Genomic DNA, 22,335 nt, shown 5'->3' with positions numbered 1-22,335 from the left:
ACATGCTTGAGTCTGGTCTACATCCATTTACGTAAGTAAAACTCCTCTTCCAGACTGATGAAATTCTTCTTGCGACAAGAAGACAAAGGAATACGATGGATTGATAAGCGTAGTCACCGGCGCAGAGAGTTCTCGCGCGATGTTACTACGCTACCGCCCTGACATCACCAGTTGCTATGGTAGCACCGCCGAGAGTAAAAGAGGGGTGGTGCTAGACGTTTCGGGCAGAGCTCGGCCGCTGCGGAAGACAAGGAACTCTCCTTCTCCCGCTAGTCTGACTTCTTCCAAAATGAGCGGCCTGGATGGGGGCAACAAGCTCCCTCTCGCCCAAACCGGCGGCCTGGCTGCTTCCGACCATGCCTCAGGAGATCCGGACCTAGACCAGTGCCAAGGGCTCCATGAAGAAACCGAGGCGACACAGGTGATGGCGAACGCAGGTGGGGGCAGCCTGGAGACCGTTGCGGAGGGAGGTGCATCCCAGGATCCTGTTGACTGTGGCCCCGCGCTCCGCCTCCCAGTTGCCGGGAGTCGCGGCGGTGCAGCGACCAAAGCCGGGCAGGAGGATGCTCCACCTTCTACGAAAGGTCTGGAAGCAGCCTCTGCCGCCGAGGCTGCTGACAGCAGCCAGAAAAATGGCTGTCAGCTTGGAGAGCCCCGTGGCCCTGCTGGGCAGAAGGCTCTAGAAGCCTGTGGCGCAGGGGGCTTGGGGTCTCAGATGATACCTGGGAAGAAGGCCAAGGAAGTGACGACTAAAAAATGCGCCATTTCAGCAGCAGTGGAAAAGGAGGGAGAAGCAGGGGCGGTGATGGAGGAAAAGAAGGTAGTGCAGAAGGAAAAAAAGGTGGCAGGAGGGGTGAAAGAGGAGACACGGGCCAGGGCCCCGAAGATCAATAACTGCATGGACTCGCTGGAGGCCATCGATCAAGAGTTGTCAAACGTAAATGCCCAGGCTGACAGGGCCTTCCTTCAGCTTGAGCGCAAGTTTGGCCGCATGCGAAGGCTCCACATGCAGCGCAGAAGTTTCATTATCCAGAATATCCCAGGTTTCTGGGTTACTGCCTTTCGAAACCACCCCCAGCTGTCACCTATGATCAGTGGCCAAGATGAAGACATGCTGAGATACATGATCAATTTGGAGGTGGAGGAGCTTAAACACCCCAGAGCAGGCTGCAAATTCAAGTTCATCTTTCAGGGCAACCCCTACTTCCGAAATGAGGGGCTCGTCAAGGAATATGAACGCAGATCCTCTGGCCGGGTGGTGTCTCTTTCCACTCCAATCCGCTGGCACCGTGGCCAAGACCCCCAGGCTCATATCCACAGAAACCGGGAAGGGAACACTATCCCTAGTTTCTTCAACTGGTTTTCAGACCACAGCCTTCTAGAATTCGACAGAATTGCAGAGATTATCAAAGGAGAACTGTGGCCCAATCCCCTACAATACTACCTGATGGGTGAAGGGCCCCGTAGAGGAATTCGAGGCCCACCAAGGCAGCCAGTGGAGAGCGCCAGATCCTTCAGGTTCCAGTCTGGTTAATCTCTGTCCTGTGAGAAGCTTCTGCACAAGTTTCCTTACCACCTCCTCTTGGACCTATGCTTGGCCAACAGCATGCAGTCTTCCGTCTGCTTTCTCTTCATACTGTGGATTATCTTTTCCTTTGGTTCTTCTAAATCTTCAGTAGTCGGTTGCAAGATTGTTGGCTTACCTGCCTATGCCATTCTTCCTCTGGGCCTTCATGCTTTTCTGCGTTGTGTTAACATGTTTCAAGTGCACGGCCTTCTATGGTTTCTATGCCAAGCGTATGATACTATAGATATAGTGTACCATACTGCCTTTCTTTGCATGGCTTGGACCCTGTCTGTGACCATGGTCTTCTCCCAGTTTAAGTGGTTCTGTACCACAAAGAATCTTGATACATCTTCACAAATAACTGATTGGGCTTCATACTTTACGCTGGCTGTGTCCTGATACCCATGTACTTAGGGTAAGCTATTTGGGTATTACCACTGCAAGACAAAACTGATACCTTAACCCAGCCATCCACCCAAACTGCACATTCCAGACTACCACCAACTGGATCCCAGCTGCCTTCCTGGGCTGTGCCATCCACCCTACTGGTTATCTGACAGAACAAGCTGGTAGCTGATGGGTGACTGCTAGGCGTGACTGAGGTAATAGATGAAAAGTGTTCTATGTTATCACATTGGTTTTCCTGTACCTTTGGTTACTCTACATCATGACCAGCTACTGGTGAGTATGAAGCCTGTGCTATAGCCCACCCCTACTTGCTCTCACCTTCTGGTTGAACTTTGCTTAGGCCACCATTGTCTGCCTCATCAGGAACTATCTGTAGACGTAGCTCCCAGGGAGCTCACAGGAACACCCCCTACCACCAGGATGGGCAGTCATATGTCACAGTGCCCAAAGCAAGGCTGGAACGCAGTCCCTTCCAGCTTAGTCTTTCTGACTCCTAGCCAACAAACCACCCTTAATCTGAGCAACTTCTTTAGGCATTTCCTCTTTTCCCCTCCTGCACCCACTCTGAACATGACAAAAGTTGCCAGAGTTGGGGCATTGAGGAAGAGATATTTCTGGAATGTGAGACTTGTTATGCCTCTCTCTCTCTCTCTCATCTCTTTCTTTCTCTCCCTCCCCTTCCCCTCTCTCCCCTCTCCCCTCTCCCTCTCCCTCTCCCTCTCCCTCCCATCCCTTCTTTTCTTCCCTTTCTCTCTGAAGCAGTTTTAGCTTATTAACAGAAAACAAAACTGGCAAAGCAGGCTTTTTGTTTAATTTGCTTTCCCTGATTGTGTTCAGAGAGAAAGGTTATGATTAAATGGGCTCCAGATCTCTTTATTGCCGTTATTCCTCCACCCCACTTCTTTTAGCAAAGTCTGAAAGTTTCAAAGGGAGACCTATAGGTTAATTGTTTAGTTATAGGCAGTGTTAAATTAGGCAGATTTTGACATCTTTATCTTTTTACCCCATCCATTCTACCAAAACCTATGTATTTCTTGAGCTATTAGTTTGAGAAGCTGGAAAGAGAGAGAAGGGCCTCACAGTGATGGGTTCAGGATGGGTCCTGAACAGGATGTGAGCAAAGGCAACCAAAACTTAGCTTCATTCCACTTTTCTAAAGATGGAAATTCTTTTTTGCGCCTTGGACTGCTTGGAAATGACCCTAGGGTAGCATTTTGTAGGTCACTCTTCTCCTTTGTACTATTTTGTTCCTGCTCGGATGTCCCTTGGGTCTCCATCCTACTGCCTGGCTTTCTTGGCCCTCATTTCTCAGCTTGTGCATTTCCTTCCCTGCTCCTAACAAATGAAGAAGCAGGCTGCAGCCTGCATTGTGGAAGATCTCCAGCCTCCTTGTAGGGGATAAGGGGATGTGTAGCATCTGTGTGGATTTTCAGGGACAAGTTCCAGTAGGTGGGACAGTGATGCTGTCAAGGCTGTCTTAGTTATGATCATGTGTGGTGATAAAGACCATTCACCATCACCCTTTTCCCCTTTGGTTTTGAAGGCCTTGCCCTAAGCTCCCTGAGGGTTTAGGAGGTCTGAACACACACAGTGGAGAGGTTAGTCTAGGTTGCGAAACTGAGTAAAAGTCCAGCGCAGAAATGAGCCTGCTGTGGAGTGGGTTTGGAAAGGCTCGCAGGAAAGACCCTGCAGGATCAGGGGTGGGAGGGGAGGCCCCTGAGGTGCCCTCCAGGGAAGAGGGGCTGGGGTTTAAATAGCATGCTTGGAGGAAGATTTTCCTTCAATTTTTCCTAAGTCCTTGAATTCACCAGTAGATTTTTGTAAACAAAATGTAAGTCTGGATGTTTTCTCTCGATTATCCTAGGAGTGACCTTTGTATGTGTGGAAGATTAATGGTATATGCTCCTTATGTCACTGTTTTTGAGTAAAATCCATTTCCTTACTCCGTTTCAGCCTATGACAAAATTGATGTTTACAGGCCTACTTTTTGCTTATAATTGACAACATGTGCAAAAATACCAAATTTGTGTCCTGTGCAGTATGAAGACTTCAGTGAATATTCCTTAATGTATTAGCTTGCTTTGCTCTCTGTTCATACATGGCTCTATTCTTAGAAATATAATTTGAATGTGATCTTTCAGTAGTCTGGATATTTTACAAATTATGGCTGTGTCTTGTGAAAATAACCTCAAAAAGAAAAATATGACTCTGTTGTCTTACTTGATATTTCTTGCCCTAGTAATGTACTTGACATTTATGTTCCTAAGCAGTGTAAGTACTAGTAGAATTTCTCTGTCAAACTCAATGATCATTAGTACTTTTGTCTTCTCCCATGTGCTTGAAGGGAAAATAAAGTGTCACTACTGTATTTCTTGTTTTCATCAAAAAATAAAAATAAATAAAAAAATTCTGTGTTGTCTAGGTTAATTTAAGGTTGGGAAATCATTAAAGTTATCAAATGATACCAGTAACTATCATCCTGAAAGTTAAAAAAAAAAAAAGGCAACAGCCACAAAACCTTCCAAGATTTTTCACCTGAAAAATGGTAAATAGGAGCCCAACTGCAATTGCATACTCATGAACGTTATTTTTTCTATATAACCAGTGCAGTTTTTGGTGGTAATTGAAGCACCATATAGTATCACTTAAAATACTGTTTTCAGTGGAAAACTTGTCTATGCAGCATCCTTGTTCATTACATTTAACTGTGCCTTCCGAGATCTAATAAGCTTAAGATAGACTTTTGGAAGAATTAATTATTGTGTATTCTGTGAGTGCTACTTACATTCTTTTCTTACACCAGTGTGTGGCTTTAAAAAGAATACCAAGAAAATGTGAAATAAAATGTCTAGAGACAAATGATATCAGGTATCACAACTTTAATTACCAGTAATGATAGTTTTGCTGCATAGCAGCAATTACATGAAGGTTTATTGGAAAAATACCTCTGCATTCTCTGTAGTAAGGAGGGCTTTGTGGATGCTGCAAAATCTGTGAAAATGAATTGCCAAGTATTTGTAGCCATCTAAGCAAAAATTTGACAAAAATGGCCCAAAATTTCTCATTTGAGTTAGAAAATTAATTAAACATACAGTTAAATAGATGCTGACCATTGGTGAAATTATTACTTGCAATTTCTTGCTGAGGTATTTTTTTCTAGGGCTGGAGAACTTTATTAGATAGCTAGGTTTTCTTTTGCAAGCTCTACATCCGTCTTAATCCTAAATTCCTCTAACAATGTTCATTTTACCTTTTCAGTTCAGTGATTGATTTCTGCATTGTCAGCCACCTGTTTCAAACTTTAGTATACCTTTTCTATGCCTGTTCTGGACGTAATCAGAAAATGTCATTTTTCCTACACTTGGTTTATTATCTGCTTTAGTCTAACCAATAGCATTCACTCTAATAGGCTGGCGCCACTTATTTGTTACAGATTAGCATGGTTTCTGTTCTGTTTAGCCTAATAAAATTAGTCATTAAATTACTCAATTAGGCATCTTACAGGTTTCACTTACCAACCAATTGGTTCACTGCTGTAGCCCTGCTCCATTTCTTTGTATTGCTTTTTCTTCCTTAATTCTAGACCCCAATTATTCTTTATGTGGACCTCCAAACCAGTTAAGAAGTTCTCCCATCCTCTGGTCACCTAAGAAGTATCATTTTAGTCTTCTCAGGCCATAATCCCTGTGAGTAGTGGTGACACTGCATAATTTCCCTGGTCCTCACACAACAATTTCCTTGTGCTTCCATTTCTGGGCATTCAGCACAAGCCAGACAGTTATAAAAGGCTTCTCTGACCTTTTCAGGCCCTTCTCCCCATTAATCCTGGTGCTGCTGCTTTATCTCCAGTTAACTCAAGCGTCCTTAAATGTTTTCATCATTAACAAACAAACAAAAACCAAAACAAACCCTTACCTATATTTTTAATTATTGAGTTCCTGTCCTAGAGAATCACAATTTAAGACCTGGATATTTGATCTTGTTTCAGTGACATGTTCCCCGGCTTCACAATCTCCTCAAAAGATCTGAGATATGTCAGGCACTTCGAAGTGCACATATTACTTTGATAATCCTTGTAACACAAGTTTTATTATTTCCATTTAAATAGTTGAGAAAACAGAGGTCCAGAAAGTGGAAGTAAACTGCCTAAGATGCAAGTTTCACTGTTGAGTTTTCTGATTTCAAGCTAGCATAACTTCTACCCTATCACAGCTATTGTAATAAATTTGGCATACAAATGTTAACAAAAACCCTATTGACACATGAGTATTCAGGCCTCAGTTGAAGGTTATGCTTAATCATTCATGAACAGCCTGTGAGAAGGGTACATTTTATCACTTGATTTAATACAGGATTCCATAGTTACAGATTAACACATTTGAATTTACTTCTGTAACCGTGATGTTTGCTGCACATGAATGAAATTATCAGTTTGTTCCCTTCATCAAAGGCACTGAATATTTAATGTACCAAAAAGACATTAAATGTTATACTCATGGAATTTAGCTGCGAAGCATTGTAAGGAACTGCTGACATTTCTGTTAAGAGAATATTTATTTTTTAATTGATTAAACTTGGTGATTGCTTTTAACACATTTAGATAGTAATTTATCCCTTTTCTTTATTAAACTTTGTTACGCTTTATCAAACTTTGATCTTTACTAAGGAAACAACATGACCAAAGTACCAAAAAAAGTAAAATAAACTTGTTTTTTTGAAAAGAGTCTGTGAACAGGTACATGGTACAACAAACTGATTGGCAAGCAGTCTATGTACTTTTCTAGTTGACATTCTAAGTAATGACCCAACTTCTCTAAAGGCCCAGATATACTATTTCCCACTAAGTTTACTCAAAGACGAGTTTTCATCACTCCTTCTCCATTTTGGTTACTTCAGCGCCAGTGAGGGAAATTTACCAAGCAGTCAAGGTGAACATTAACCCAGAATATGAAGAAAGAGTAGGCCTGCTTACTGAAGACCTTGACATGTGTGGCTTCCAAGGGGAACAGACTCATTATATGCTTTAGGACTCCTGATTCTTGGATCTCTATTTTACTTTCCTAGGTAAGTTTTATATTACAGATATTTAATATATTTGGCTAAATTATGAATTACTTAAAGATAGAGGCTGTGTCTTCACTTTTAATCCCTCTCATGTCCTAGCATGACATTATTGCTAAATTGAAGTGTGGTTTTGGGCTGAGAATTTGCCCTAGTCTAGATTCAATATTGGAAGACGTTATGTATCAAGTAATTAAAAGTGTGATTTTGAGGATCAAACTTGGGTCCATGTGTTGCTCTCTTAGTAACAGTGTAACATAGAGCAAGCATTGTATTTAATCTCGCTGAATTTCAATTTTCCCATCTGTACAATTTAATAATTATATACATCTCATATGGTTGCTATAGAGAGTAAACAAGATAATGTACATGAAGTAGCCTAGTGAGGAGTCAGCACTCATGACCACTGTTTTACTATTATTTCTGAGGATAGTTCTAGAGACCAACAAGACACACCTTTCTGAATTCATTCTATGTGGACTGGACCATGCCCAGGGATTTTCAAGGGTGGCAATAAGACCATACTGGGTGAATTACTTGGTATGCCCTCATGGCTTTAATAAAAGCAGTCAAGTGTATTCCAGTCTTGCACCAATCTGGAACTAACTCTTATGATAGTCTTCTTGTACTCAAGAGGCTAAAAAGATGTAAGGGACTGTTACTCCAACACTGAAGGTTTTAAAAAGCTATCCATGTATTTCTAACATTCAGTCAAGGTTATTTTATCTAGAGAGGCAGTTTGATTTTCCATTTTATGCTGATTTGGTATATAAAATAATTACATAAATTTATTTTCATTGAAACCAGTTCACTAAAAGTGTGTGTGTGTGTATTTAAAGTTATTTTTGGAAATGAATATTGGTGGGGAAATAATACTTGATTTCAGTTTAGAGTTTAACAAACTCAGAAGTTGATTTTAGATTGCAATTCATGGTTCAGATAAAGTTTTTACTACCTCAGTATTCCAAATACCAGGTTCTGACAAAACATTCAGATCTTTCCTCTGCTGAGTGATAAACAGTGGCCAGCAAAGAAAACCTCCGCTCGCTTACATCTATTTTTAGGTGTCCTTTAGATTATGAATGCTTGCCTGTATGCGAATATTACACGTCTTCTGTCCATTTATACAATTTTTTTTGCTTCATATAACTTCTTTAATATTTTCTTTTTAATTTTGATGGATTTGGATTATTTTTAATCTTCATATCCAATCAGAAACATTGGCACTCTTTAGAAACAATGAAATACAAATTTAAAAAGCCTAATTATAGTCTTTCTAATTACAGAAAAAAACATTCATTAGAAGAAATACTGACTGCTAGAAAGGAAGGAAATTTAGGAATAAACTAAGCTTTTCCTTTCATAAGATGGAAAAAACTGAAGCCAAATTTGGTGGTAACTTGTTCAGGGTCTTTAGGTAGAATGATAAAGGGAAGACTAGAACTTCTGACAAATGAATTCTGCCTCCTGAACCCCCGCCACTACTCAGTGGCCCAAAAAGTGCAATTATTTATTATTTTGGAGTTCTCATTTCTCATATTAACAGTAGTTCATAAACATTTAAAGATTATTTGCCATTTACAGAATAAACATGGATAAGGAAAAATAGCTTTATTTTTAAAAGAAATAAATTCTCTATTTAAAGCATATATGAGATAGTATCTTTCATTTAGTCCTAAGCTTGATTATTTATGCTCATTGTAATATTCCAGTGACATTCTGGACACAAATTTCAAGTATATCACCATATACTTATTGTTAAATATCAAACAAAGCTACTGACTGTGAGGGAAAAATTTCAGTGATTTTTTTTGTTTGTTTTTTTTACTTACCCTGAGATACTTATCCCACAGTATATCTGAGATTTAGCTGAACATTTACAAATTTTAACAAATTTTTTTTCTTCCCATTGCATGCATCGATATGCCAAATTCTGCACTTCAATCCAGGTAAAATAATGATAGTGTTTGTAAACCAGATAGTGAAAACCAGTGTGTTTTCTAATACTGCCCATGATAGACAGAGTGAAATCACAGCATAAACAATAGCCAGGAACCTATACTGCAAACATTTGGCTTCAAGTATCTTGCAACAAATAGCTACTAATATGACCATACATAGCACACAGAACACCACAGTCCTGGATTGTAGCATGCCTGTAAAACCCATTAAAGCATTTTTTTCTCAAACTTTTTGTTCATTATTACCCTCCTTCCCAATTATAGAAATTAAATTCAAATTAAATTAAATAGTTTTAACTACAAATTTCTTCCCAATGAGATAAATTAATATTAAGGAATAAGATTTTGTTGGATAGGATGATTTTGGAAGTCCACAATCCATATCTAATATTTTTTCACCCCAGGAACCAATTTTTGTCCCCAACTGAGAATGTAATGCTTAAAGTTGATTAAATAAATTAAATAGACTTTACCATTATTAGAAAAAAACCTAGTGGGTAACAATGGAGGTTGAGATAGTTGACTTCTAGATCATCTCTGTTCCATACTTGCTGTATGAACAGAGAATAAATCATGTCTTTTTATTTTCTTGTTTTGGAGAACACAGGAATAGCATAAAACCTCATAGCCTGCAAAAATCACTTAATCTCACTGGACTCAGTGTTCTTGACTATTAATTGAAAGAACTGGTATAGATCAGTTGGTTTTCAATTCTGGCTGCACTTTCCTAGGGCATATAAAAGATAACAAAAGATGACAACGCTCAGCCATATTTACCCAGACCAATTAAGCCAAGTCTCTGGAGGATATGTTCTAGCCAGTGGGTCTCAAACTGTACTGTAAATCAGAATCACCTGATGGGCTTGTTAAAACACAGATTGGTAGGCCTTACTCTCAGAGCTTCTGATTCAGCAGGTTTTGGGTGGGGCCTGCAAATATGCATTATCAAGTTCTCAGGTAATGCTATGCTATCAGTCTATGGATCACACTTTGAGAACCACTGGACTAGGCATATGTGTAAGAGTGACTGTGTGTGTGAGTGTATGTCCCCAAGTGAATTCTAATCACAAAACTACTGTATAGAAAATATCAATAAGGTTCTAAGTTTCAGGATACTGAGATTTTAATATAATAAGAGTTGTTAAACATCAAGATGATTTATAGAAAGGAGACCTATGGACAAATATCAACTTATTGGTCAATAAAACTCGTTCCTTAAAGTCTTTTACAGTATTTTTTGAAAATTAACTTTTTTTTTTTTTTTTAACTGCATATATGGGTCTTCACTTCATTTTTCAGTAAAGACAACTTATTTGGATATCAGTGTCTCATCACTTGATAAGACCAGTGGAGGATCTGGATAGTAGCCAGCTGTTTTTGAATTGCTTGAAGAGAATCTTGTAAATTTGTAGTCCAGAGGTAATTCTGGGGAGGAAAAAAAAAATTAATTATTGCACAGGCCTCTGAATGCCTTTCATAAACAAATCAAAACTTGATATTCACTGATAATAAAACTTATTTTTTAGACTTGTAAAATTTTAATATTTCTTTTGCTCCTTCAGTAGGTCTGTGTGTAGCTATTATTATAAGGTTAAAAATGTGTATAAACCAACCACCATTGTAATATATATGGCTAATAAATACAAACTTTTACAACAGCTATAAAAAAGGCTTCTAGGCATTTAAATGTGAATGAGATAACCATGTCCAACAGAATATGCACAAATATAGAAACATTACTTGAATATAAAAAGGTTTTAAGAGGCAAAAGGGAGGTACCAGGTTATTTTTCACTTCCTATCTCATTTAAAACAATTTAATTTTATTCTTTCTCCCATATTACAGAAAAGGTCTATCAAAGGTCACTTAGGATGAAGAGTTAGATATCATATAAACTATGCAATTTATAATAACGTTTAAGTCAAATCACATTTAGAAATATCTCAAATCATCCCCAGGGCTCTAAGTGAGTTTAATTTTAATACTCTGCACAGAAGTTAATACAAAAATATGAAAGCTTATCTGAATAAAAATTAAAGAAAAATCTCCCAGGCCCTCCTCAGAGGATCATGTAACTGGTGAATGAGACCTAATAATCTTCTTCATAGTCACAGGAAGAGGGTTACTAAGAATAATCTTCAAATGCTTAGCTAAATAAGAATTTTAATACATACAACATGGCAACTTTCTTCAATTTAAGGAAGAAGAATCGGAAGTTCAAAAAAATTAACTAGACTTCTAACTTCAACTAGAAAATCTGGATAAAATATAAACATGAGACTGAAGTCACCAGAGAGCTAAAGAAGCAACCAAGACTTGAGGCACAATTCTTGGGAAGGAGGAACCAGCGGAGAGAGGAGCTAACACTAAGCCTCAGCTTTTCTCCTCTGGTGCTGGAATTCTGGCTGGTGGTAGGGGCTACTACAAGCAGCAGAAAAACCAGTAGAGATTTTGACAGTCTTGCAGGGCTGCAGAGACAAAAAATTGAGGGGCTAGGACCACTGTAAAGGAAGGGTCAGAGAACTGGACTCTGCTGGTTGTCTCCTCAAACCCTTTGCCAAATGCTGAAGGAAATTTGGAAACTAAGAATCCAAGCGGAAAGCATATGCCTCTATAAAGGACATATGCTTTTTTAGACATTTTTCTTTTTTAGACATTTTCTTGGTATTGTAAAAATGGAGAGATTAAGTTCTGACCTGAGAGAGGAGAGGGGACTTTGTGAGTATCTTAGACTGGCAGTTATATATTTCTGAGAACTAGGAGTTTATAATTATGACGTGATCTCTCTCATGCTAATCATTTTCCCCCTTAATATCTACTTTGTTTCATATTAATGCAGCCACTCTCTCTCTCTCTCTCTCCCCCATATTAATGCAGCCACTCTCTCTCTCTCTCCCCCATATTAATGCAGCCACTCTCTCTCTCTCCCATATTAATGCAGCCACTCTCTCTCTCTCTCTCCCACATTAATGCAGCCACTCTCTCTCTCTCTCATATTAATGCAGCCACTCTCTCTCTCTCTCCCATATTAATGCAGCCACTCTCTCTCTCTCTCTCCCATATTAATGCAGCCACTCTCTCTCTCTTTTTTTTTTTGGTTACTGTTAGCATGGTATTATTTCGTCCATCTTTTGATATTTAAACTTTCTGAATCCTTATGTCTCAGATATATCTCTTATAAACAACCTATAATTGGGTATTGTTATTTTTATTTTGAGACAGAGTCTTGCTCTGTCGCCCAGGCTGGAGTGCAGTGGCGCAATCTCCGCTCACTGCAAGCTCCGCCTCCCGGGTTCACGCCATTTTCCTACCTCAGCCTCCCACAGGCGCCTGTCACCATACCCGGCTAATTTTTTGTATTTTTTAGTAGAGATGGGGTTTCACCGTGTTAGCCAAGATGGTCTGGATCTCCTGACCTCGTGATCCGCCCGCCTCGGCCTCCCAAAGTGCAAGGATTACAGGCGTGAGCCACCGTGCCCTGCCGGGTATTGTTATTTTTTTAAAATTGGCTATTAATTGGAGTATTTGGTCACATACATTTAATGTAATTACTTCAGGTTTAAATTAAACATTTTTCTAAATGCTTTCCATTTGTCTTGCTGATTCTTTTTTTTTTTTTTTGAGACGGAGTCTCGCTGTGTCACCCAGGCAGGAGTGCAGTGGCGCGATCTCGTCTCACTGCAAGCTCCGCCTCCCGGGTTCATGCCATTCTCCTGCCTCAGCCTCCTGAGTAGCTGGGACTACAGGTGCCCGCCACCACGCCTGGCTAATGTTTTGTATTTTTGGTAGAGACGGGGTTTCACCGTGTTAGCCAGGATGGTCTTGATCTCCTGACCTCGTGATCCTCCCGCCTCGGCCTCCCAAAGTGCTGGGATTACAGGCGTGAACCACCGTGCCCGGCCGTCTTGCTGATTCTTAATATTCTCTCATCTCCTTTGTTTTCTTTTAGATTCTTATTTTACATATTAGCTTGGTATATGTATATCATCACAATTCTCTTGACAGTTATTTTTGAGATTACAACATGCATTTCTGACATCAATACTGAAAATAGTCTTATCCTTGTTTAATTCTAGCATGTTAGAACGTGTTAATTTTTGCTGCCCCACTCTGGCATATATATGCCATTATTGTCAGGCATTTTAATTCTCTATGTAAATCCCATGGGACTTTAATTTTTATTGTTTCAAACAGTAAGCATTCATTTTTTATTCATATACTTATACCATATACTTATATCATATACATTCTTCTTGCATTTCCAGTCTTCCAACATGAATTATTTTTAATTTTACCTGGAGAACAATAATCTTTATTTCCTTTAGTGCAGGTTTCTGGACATACATTTTCTCTATTATTCTCTGTCTAAAAATATTTTACTTTTTTTTTTTTTTTTTTTTTTGAGACAGAGTCTTGCTCTGTTACCCAGGCTGGAGTGCAGTGGTGTGATCTCAGCTCACTGCAACCTCTGCCTCCTGGGTTCAAGCAATTCTCCTGCCTCAACCTCCCGAGTAGCTGGGATTACAGGCACCTGCCACCACACCTAGCTAATTTTAGTCTTTTTAGTAGAGACGGGGTTTCACCATGTTGGCCAGACTGGTCTCAAACTCCTGACTTCAGGTGATCCGCCCACCTCGGCCTCCCAAAGGGTTGGGATTACAGGCGTGAGCCATCACGTCCAGCCAATATTTTACTTTTATTCCTTACAATGTTTAACTGGGTATAGAATTCCATCAAGATTCACATCATTTTTCTTTCAGCAATTTAAAGCTATCATTCTATTGTCTTTGACTCTCCTCTGTTTCTGATAAGTCAGATGTCGATCTGTTATTTAATCTATATTTATGCTCTTGATTGCTTTTAATATTTAATTATCTTTGGCATTTAGCAGTTAACTCTGAATTTATTTTTTATTCATTTTGTTTCATTTCTTTGGGCTTCTTAAACCTTTGGTTTATTTTTTTCCCTGTCATTTTCTCTCATCTCACTTATTCTCTCATCTCCTGGGACTCCAATCACAGATGCCCCTCAGTAACTGCAGGGGACCCCTGTGGATACCAAAGCCTGTGCATGCTCAAGTCAAAAAATGGCCTAATATTTGCATTAAACCTACATACATCTTCCTGTATACTTTAATTCATCACTAGATTACTTAATATCGAATACAATGTAAATGCTATGTAAATAATTATACTGTATTTTTAAAAATTTGTAACATTTTAAATTGTTGTATTATGTTTTATTGTTTTTTTCCTCTGAATAATTTTTATCCACAATTGGTTGAATCCGAAAATGTGAAACCCGAGAATACAGAAGAAAGATAACATCATTCTAGGACTCAAATTATTTCTAAAAACAATTCACATAAAATTCAGTGCATATCTTACCTGAAATCTTACTCCTTCTCACTATATCTTTTATGTCTCAGCCTCTCTTCTGTATCTTTTATGATTTTTCTCTTATTGCTTTATTCCAAATATGTTCTTTTGACCTAATTTCCAGTGCACTAAGTGACTTTTCATCTGTGTCTAATTCGCTGTTAAATCCATCTGTTAAGTTCTTAATTTCATTTTTTAAATATTTAAATTCTACAATCTCCATTCTTTTTATACCACAGTTTATACATAGTTTTTGTCTCTACCAAATTTCTCATTCCTTCCATTTCTGTATTTGACTATAATAAACATGGTTATTTCTGTTAGTGTGGTCTCATATCTTTATGTGCCCGGCTATTTTTCATTATGCACTGAATTTTATATGAATTGTTTTTAGAAATAATTTGAGTCCTAGAATGATGTTATCTTCCTCAAAAGAGAATCTATATTTGTTTCTACCAGGTGTGCAGGGGCACTAATAATCTGAAATCTCCTCAATCCAATTTTAGGTATTTAGCTGATTTCAAGCTGAGTTTTAGTCCCTGTGAAAATGGAGATTTCTTCTCAATTCATCCTTATTCTAAAGTAAAGCCCTTCAGGGCCTCAACATAGATTGAGGGAGTTCACCAGACCCACCCTTCCTTAGGCAGGCCCTCTCCTCCAGTTCCTATTCCTGTAGATTCATGAAGTTACTGAAAGGCCCACTCACCCTCTGTGGTGCCCCCTCCGGAATCAGCAAATACCCAGGGGGAAAAGCAGCCTCAAATGCTAGGTTCACCTTACTGGGCCTCCTCAGCAGCTTGTCCTGGTAACTCTTCCCTAATTTTATAATATGCCTCCAAGCTGACTTAAAAAAAAATCGTTGAGCTTTTGTAGTTGCCTCCCACAGAAGTGCTGGTCCTAATTACCTAGGTTCCATATCTAGAAGATGTTTTCCCCAAAGATAAATCAATGTTGTGGGAAGATTTCTTTTTCTTAAAGACGAGAATTCTAGTACTGGTCATTATTGTCTAGTAACAGGTGAAGCTTTATAGGTATTTTCCCCCTTACCTGCGATTGCTTCAATACTTGGAATTGCAATAGTGCTGTAAGTACTGATTCTCTTACAAGACCATGTATAAACCAAGGAGTCTTCTGTATTTTCCAGTCCCAAAACTGAATCAATAAAAAAAGAGCCCCATTTTCTAGATGAAGTATTTAAAGGCTTTGCTTTTGGTCCCTGAAACAAGAGAACAGAATAATTAAAATGGTGATTAACTAATGTTCAATCTCATAATTTTTTTGTCTATTAAGTAAATAAAAACTTTGAAACCCTGTAGGAATCTACAAATAGGCTTTGGGCACACATTACATTTTTGGAACAGGAATAATATTTCCTCCTTATTATGAAGTATCCTTTATTTTAAACAGAAACTAGCTTTTTATATGGTCAGTTGGTTATTATCTGAAAACTAGCCCAAACAAAGCAACCTAGAAACATAATTTTTTCCCTACAATAAAAATAACTCTCTGTTCTATTATGATGATGATGATGTCTAAAGGGTAGTTAAAAAACAACTTGGTCTAATTTTCTTATTTAGTATTTATTTTTTAGAAAGGAATGAGTATGGAATTATTATTTATTGCTTTCAATACAAATGGAACATGAAGTCAATAAAATTAATACAAAGTTTCAAATTATTAGTCTTTTTTTTTTTTTTAACATGATCGTATTTGGCCTGACCAGGACAATTTTGGAGTCAAGTAGTATAAAGATACTTTAGCTTTCAAACATAAATATTTTTCTTTCAAGGAAAGAGCCGCAGGGAACCCTTACTTCATATTTTCCTTTCTTCTCTAGAGGCTCTGACTCCTCAGGCCTCTGACTCCTCGCGCCTTCATCCCCTCTGAGTTCTTCTAGGATGAGGACTGTTTCCCAATTACTGTAGTGACGAGCTGGGAAAATATCTGAATGCATGCTGTCACCAAAATAAACAACCTGTAAGACAGATAGCAGATGCTGTTTGAGGCACAGAATTGTGAAAGTGGCATTTATTTCATATAAGGAAGAAGAAAATTTCTCAACAGGCATCAGAGTATGACAACCAAAAATTGCATAAACATCTTAAACTTATTGGAATAACCTCACAGGTGACCATCAACTTGTCTCATTTGATTCACAGGGTGCCAGATTTGTCTTAAGAAGTTATACAACACATTCACAGGTGGAAGAGAGCATAAGGTGAAACAAGTGATTTTATTCCATTTTCCTAAAGAAATGAACTTATATGTTTACATAGATGTTTACGATTATTAATAAAATGGCCCCTGCAGTTGAAGAGCTGGTGAGGTATTAGAGACAACTTGTTATAGTGGGTTAGAGATTATTAAAAGTGCAAATCACAACCATTTTTCAAGAGAGTTTCTGGGCCCAATCCCAGATTGGTTGAAACAGAATCTGTGAGAGTGGGGCTGGGCATGTTGAATCTGGAAAGTTCCCTAGGTAGTCTGAGGCAAAACTCCATTGATTGAGTCCATACCTCTCAATTTTCAGATGTGAAAACAGAGTTAAGGGATATGAGAATCAGCATCTGCAAGTCAGACTGCTCCATCCATTAACCCTCAGGAGTCCCCAGGAGACTGTGGCATGGTGACAGCCAATGGAGCAGGGCTCTGTTACCCCATGATCTCTCAGCTCACAGAAATTCTGGTAAATATTTTCTTAGAAGAAAGGGTTCTGCTGTTAGAAATGCACCAATGTCCAACATCAACAATGTGATCATTCTGTCAAAAACAAGTGTATCTTTAAGCTAGTCTGTAGCATAATTTCAGTTGTTTGTTTTATATATGAAAACTTTTTGGATAGATTGTTATCAGGATAACATTCCACAGGCATCCTACACACTCATACACCCCCTAAATCTGTGGTGCCCTGCTTGGAATCCTTGCTCTTCTCTATCACAGATAGACAGCCTGTCTACATTGACAAAGGGAAGGCTTATTTAAGCAGAAGAATTAAGAGGAGAGATTTGGCAGTTCACAACTGCTTATGTCTGCAAGTGGGAGTTGAGGACTTCTCAACTGGGAAATACCTTGGGTTCAGGTTTGCCAGTCATTTTCTTCAGAAGTTCATAGAGGTGGACAGCGTTCCCCTGGGAGTACCAGCCAGGTTTATCCAGAGATGGCAGTGCCTCCTGCTCCTCATCATTCTCTGAAAATACAGTTTGACAATCATATACTTTTTAATCAAGTGAGAGTAGCCAGTTGGGCAGACCATACTTAGGGCTTGGCTGCAGGACATGTACAAACAAGAACCTTGTGGGGAAAGGAGCTGATATTCAGTGGTACCTACATATTATAAGGCCCTTATAGATATATACTTTTTAATCCTATGGCCTTCTTAATTGGGGAAAATAAGGTTCAGGGAAGTTATTTTGCCCAGGATCTCAATGCTGGTAAGTGATTTATTCAGTGATTAGACAGACATGTGCTTGACATCATGCCCCTACTGCTATAAAACGGTTTACCAAATAAACAACACAATGAAAGTCATTAGGTGTTAATTTTTTAGAATTGAGGGTGAAGGAGGTAAGTTTTTAATTAGTAGTCTATCAGATTCAGATGTTAAATTTTGCACCCTTGGTGCCTCAAATGCTTTACCCTAGTACCAGCTTGGGGTGGGTGGGGAATGAAAGGACTATCTGATGCCAAAGCACAAGTTTGTGGACCATTCCAAGTTGTCCTCTCCCAGCACATTACCTTCCTACTCCTGTTAAATCAGGGCTGGTGAAAGAGGTAAATGTCTTTGCCTCTCTGAATTTTGCCCACTATTCTATTACTTGTACATGAGCTGAAAAGCCGAAGAGAATCTGCTTACCAGCATGATGATTAAGGAAGATTGAGTAAGGTTTTATGAAATACATGATATATCAGCAGAGACTTTGGTAGCTGTTGATACAGCTTTGCAAACTGTATGGAGAAAAATAACCTCCTTTTTCTCACATCAATTGTATGATTTCTGATTTTAAAAAGGTTTATTCCCCCCACTTTTTTGGTCCTCTCTGCTGTGCCACTAAGAAGAATCTTAAGAGATACAATCCTATGCTGGATACAGAGGTTGTGTATACAGAAGCTTATATAATTAGAAGGGTCCTCTTTAAGAGAACAAATACAGAATTAATACAAAATTATCATGGTCCCTGCTAGGATTTGGAAGAGATAAATGAGGGGGTCTTAAAGCTTAAGCTTCATTGGCTTTATTGTAAATCAACTCTGGAGTAGGACAGGGAGAAAACAAAGGGTCTAGAAAGGAGGCAAAGATGGGTAAGTCTGTCATTAAAAATACATCTCTGGCAATGTTAGTACCTTTAACTAAAATCTAATTTTCCCTAAAGAAACTATATGTAAAAGTCACAGACAACAACATTAAATCTCTGCTTAGTTTATAACAAAAAACATCTTGAATCTGGTACTAGAGAATTTAAGATTTACAAATTAAAGCTTGGTCATTATAACTGAAATGAAATATAATTTATTAATTCTACTACAAAAATGAGTCAAATAATGTCACAATAATAAGGTGCATTTCTGCATAATCTCAGATATTTTAAACAAAATTCTAAAACTACATTTATAGATAATTAAAGCCAAATCATAGCAGCTAGCAGCTTATGTTCAATAAATATTTATGCCTATCTTGCTGCCATTTCAGCAGCCATTTAAAAATTCTTCTGCAAAATCAAATGAAAATCCCACTATTCTTTAAAGAAAGAATAGATAGGAAGCCAAAATCATGTACTAGCCTAACAATAAAAGGGTCTAAGAAGATTTAGCATATTCCTGGAGAAACACAGTAAAAAGTGATCACTTCTCATGTCTGTTTATTTACTGAAATGTCTTACTATGCAAATAATGTGGATTTGATGGCAATTGGAAATGAATAATTTACAGAAATACTTCTGAAAAGACTCACAGTTGATATGTAGATGCCCACTTTGCAAGGATAATGGGAAGAGAATCTACTTATGAAAAATTTAAAAAAATCCATAGTATTATAATTTCTTAAATGTTGAGACTCAGTAATCTAATAGGAAGCAAAAAAAAAAACCCCAAATCAAGTCAAAACAAAAAATTCACTTTATACAAACATTACCTCCCCTCCCTGTTTCCAGTCCCTATACTGGAGGCTGCCTTAACGAATAATTAATCTACAAGGGCAGCTGAGGCTGCGGGTTTTGACAGAGGCTCCACAGCTAGGAAGCTGCAAGACTCAGAGAATTATTAATTCTTGCAGTAGAGAGCCTGTTCGGACTGTGAAAGCCACAGAACTGAGGTGGAAGCTGTACAGTACAGAGGAACAAACTCAGAGAAGTTTCAAGCACAGTGTTTATAAACCTAAATAAACACTTTTTACATCATTTAGATAGTGCACTGTACTTCTTTACAAGGTCAACCAAAAATAGTTACATAAATCTCTGTTTTTACATAATATTTAAAAATGTAGGCTAGGCGTGGTGGCTCACACCTGTAATCCCAACACTTTGGGAGTCTGAGGCAGGCACACTGCTGGAGTCCAGGAGTTCAAGACCAGCCTGGTCAACATGGTGAAATCACAGTCTCTTCAAAAAATACACAAATTCACTGGGTATGGGGTTGCACACCTGTAGTCCCAGCTACTTGAGAGGCTGAGGTGGGACAATAGCTTGAGCCCGGAGAAAGAGGTTTCAGTGAGGCGAGATCATGTCACCACACTCCCCACTGGGTGACAGAAGTAGACCCTGTCTAAAAATAAACAACCCCCACCCCAACCCAAAAAACAGTGTCCTGCAAAGAGTACAATGAGGATATTGATTTTAAAAAGTTTAATTAAAAATATGTTAGAAGGGCCAGGCACGGTGGCTCACGCCTGTAATCCCAGCACTTTGGGAGGCTGAGGCAGGTGGATCACGAGGTCAGGAGTTCGAGACCAGCCTGGCTAGAATGGTGAAACCCTGTCCCTACCAAAAATACAAAAAATTAGCCGGGCATGGTGGCATGTGCCTGTAGTCCCAGCTACTCGGGAGGCTGAAGCAGGAGAATTGCTTGAACCCGGGAGAGCTGAGATAGCGCCACTGGACTTCAGCCTGGGTGACAGAACGAGATTCCGTCTCAAAAAAAAAAAAAAAAAAAGTTATAAGATATAGAAAGATGAAGAAAATGTTAGAAGATATAGAAAAAAATAAAGAAGACAAAGGGGATAGATGGTGATGATAATTTGCTTCCACAGTTTTAAAATGGGGATAATAACAATGCTTACCTCACAGAGTGGTTGTGTAAATAAATTGATACAGATAAAAATAGAGCACATGGAAAAGTGTCTGCCACAAAGTAAGTGTTTACGAAGTCTTAGCTATAATCCCTTCAATTTACAGGTGAATAAACTGATATCTGAAAAAGTTAAGGAATCTGCCCAAAGTCACTGAAATGTTATAATAAGAGCCAGGACAAGAATGCACTTTGCCTCCTTATTCCAAAGGATTTCAAATTGGGGCTAGAAGACAAAGTAAGATGATACTCCCAGAGAGCATTTCCGAATTTGGATTCCTGAACCTGAATGTGTCCCATGGTATTGCCACAAATAGGAAACAACTAAAGCACAGAATAAACCTTTATCTGGCATCCCTGAGGACACCCGCAAACTAACAATTCTCACTTAGGATGGAGCCTCAGCCAACCTCCTATGACATCTTTACATAAGGCTCAAATTTAGTGCTGTTACAATCTTCCATATATATTGAAAACAGGTCAGCAATGAATGAAGAAAAGAAGAAGGGCTTTAGAATGCCCTTTGAACTGAATTTTATAGTTTATTATTTTCACAATGTCCCTCAAATTCCTGATAAAAAGCTTTATTTCATAAAAAAGCAAACCTGTATTACTTTCCTAAAATTCCACTGTCCCAGCTTTAATTTAAAGCAATCTTAACAGTTAGGTAAAATGTATTAATTGAAAACATTTTTCTATAAAAATATATTATTAGGACAATTTTCTATACCAAAGTTCTACAAGATATACAAATTATTCCTCAAACCCTTTAACTTAATCACTAATAGACGTTTGGGTTATAAAATAACTATAAAGGAGAAAACTCATAGGAGAACAAAGCTCAAACCTTTTCTTTTAGCCTACAAACTACCAAAAAACTGACCTAATGAAGTTAAGAAACAAATGAAGGTTGGATAAAGAGATGGAGGAGCCATCAGTTTAGGCAAATAAATAAAACTAAAGCTGTCTTGGAAACTCTAATTTATTCCTAAATATAGCTATGTCTTACTACAATGAAGTAAATCTTTTTATTTTCTTATTGTAAGAACATATGGACAAGACGAGTTTAAAAAACAGTAAAGTTTTTAACAGTATAATAGTTACAAAGTAGATATGGGACAATGATACAGTCAAAGCTAGACTGACAGCCTTGAATAAAGCTAAGCGAAACTTACCACAGAGAGCAGAACCTGTGAGAAGTTTTGTAGGCCAGAAGCACTAACCTCAACTCACAGTGACTGCTGCCTCCCCTAAACTCCCCAAGCACTTGGTGTCACTACTTTATTAATGTTTAAAAATATGCATGTATGAGATTTTTTCTGAATCAGTAATACATTTACATGTTTTTTAAGTCTTATTTTTGAACTCTATCTGGTATGCACTCACCTCTTCTGCTCTTTTATGCATATAAAAGCAAATACAAATATGAGTATATTCTTTTCCTCCATGTTTTCACACATTTGTTGAGACATAATCAACATACAATAAATGGAATATATTTAAAGCATACAATTTGATGAGTTTCAGTATATGTATATACCTGTTATGGCCTGAATTATGTTTCCCCCCAAATCATAAGTTAAAATATTAACCCCTAGTATATCAGAATGTGACTATTTAGAGATGGAGCCTTTAAAGGCTGGATTAAATTAAAATGAGACTCTCAGGGTAGACCTAATCC

At 38.3% G+C, this 22,335-nt stretch overlaps 2 protein-coding genes across 5 annotated transcripts in view; one reads left to right on the top strand and one right to left on the bottom strand.

Annotated features, from left to right (window-relative positions):
- Positions 1–289: 289 nt before the first annotated feature.
- On the top strand, positions 290–9,081 carry TSPYL4 (TSPY like 4). Its single transcript, XM_054491782.2, has one exon. The coding sequence runs from the start codon at positions 290–292 to the stop codon at positions 1,532–1,534; it is 1,245 nt and encodes a 414-aa protein (XP_054347757.2). The 3' UTR covers positions 1,535–9,081.
- A 1,021-nt stretch (positions 9,082–10,102) lies between these two features.
- The window catches only part of NT5DC1 (5'-nucleotidase domain containing 1), a 138,806-nt gene continuing 126,573 nt past the window's right edge, over positions 10,103–22,335 (bottom strand). For all 4 annotated transcript variants that reach the window (XM_054491776.2, XM_054491777.2, XM_063666521.1 and 1 more), the window contains 4 exons: positions 17,444–17,562; positions 16,189–16,350; positions 15,423–15,591; positions 10,103–10,422 (listed from right to left, as the gene is read on the bottom strand). In XM_054491776.2, coding sequence (XP_054347751.2) covers positions 10,307–10,422; positions 15,423–15,591; positions 16,189–16,350; positions 17,444–17,562 — 566 coding nt within the window. In that variant the 3' untranslated portion in view covers positions 10,103–10,306. The remainder of the gene's footprint in view (positions 10,423–15,422; positions 15,592–16,188; positions 16,351–17,443; positions 17,563–22,335) is intronic.

This window comes from Pongo pygmaeus, chromosome 5, assembly GCF_028885625.2.
Source record: "Pongo pygmaeus isolate AG05252 chromosome 5, NHGRI_mPonPyg2-v2.0_pri, whole genome shotgun sequence".
NCBI classification, from domain to species: domain Eukaryota; kingdom Metazoa; phylum Chordata; class Mammalia; order Primates; family Hominidae; genus Pongo; species Pongo pygmaeus.
Note: the sequence above shows the minus strand (reverse complement) of the source record. Positions and strands in the feature narration are given on the sequence as shown.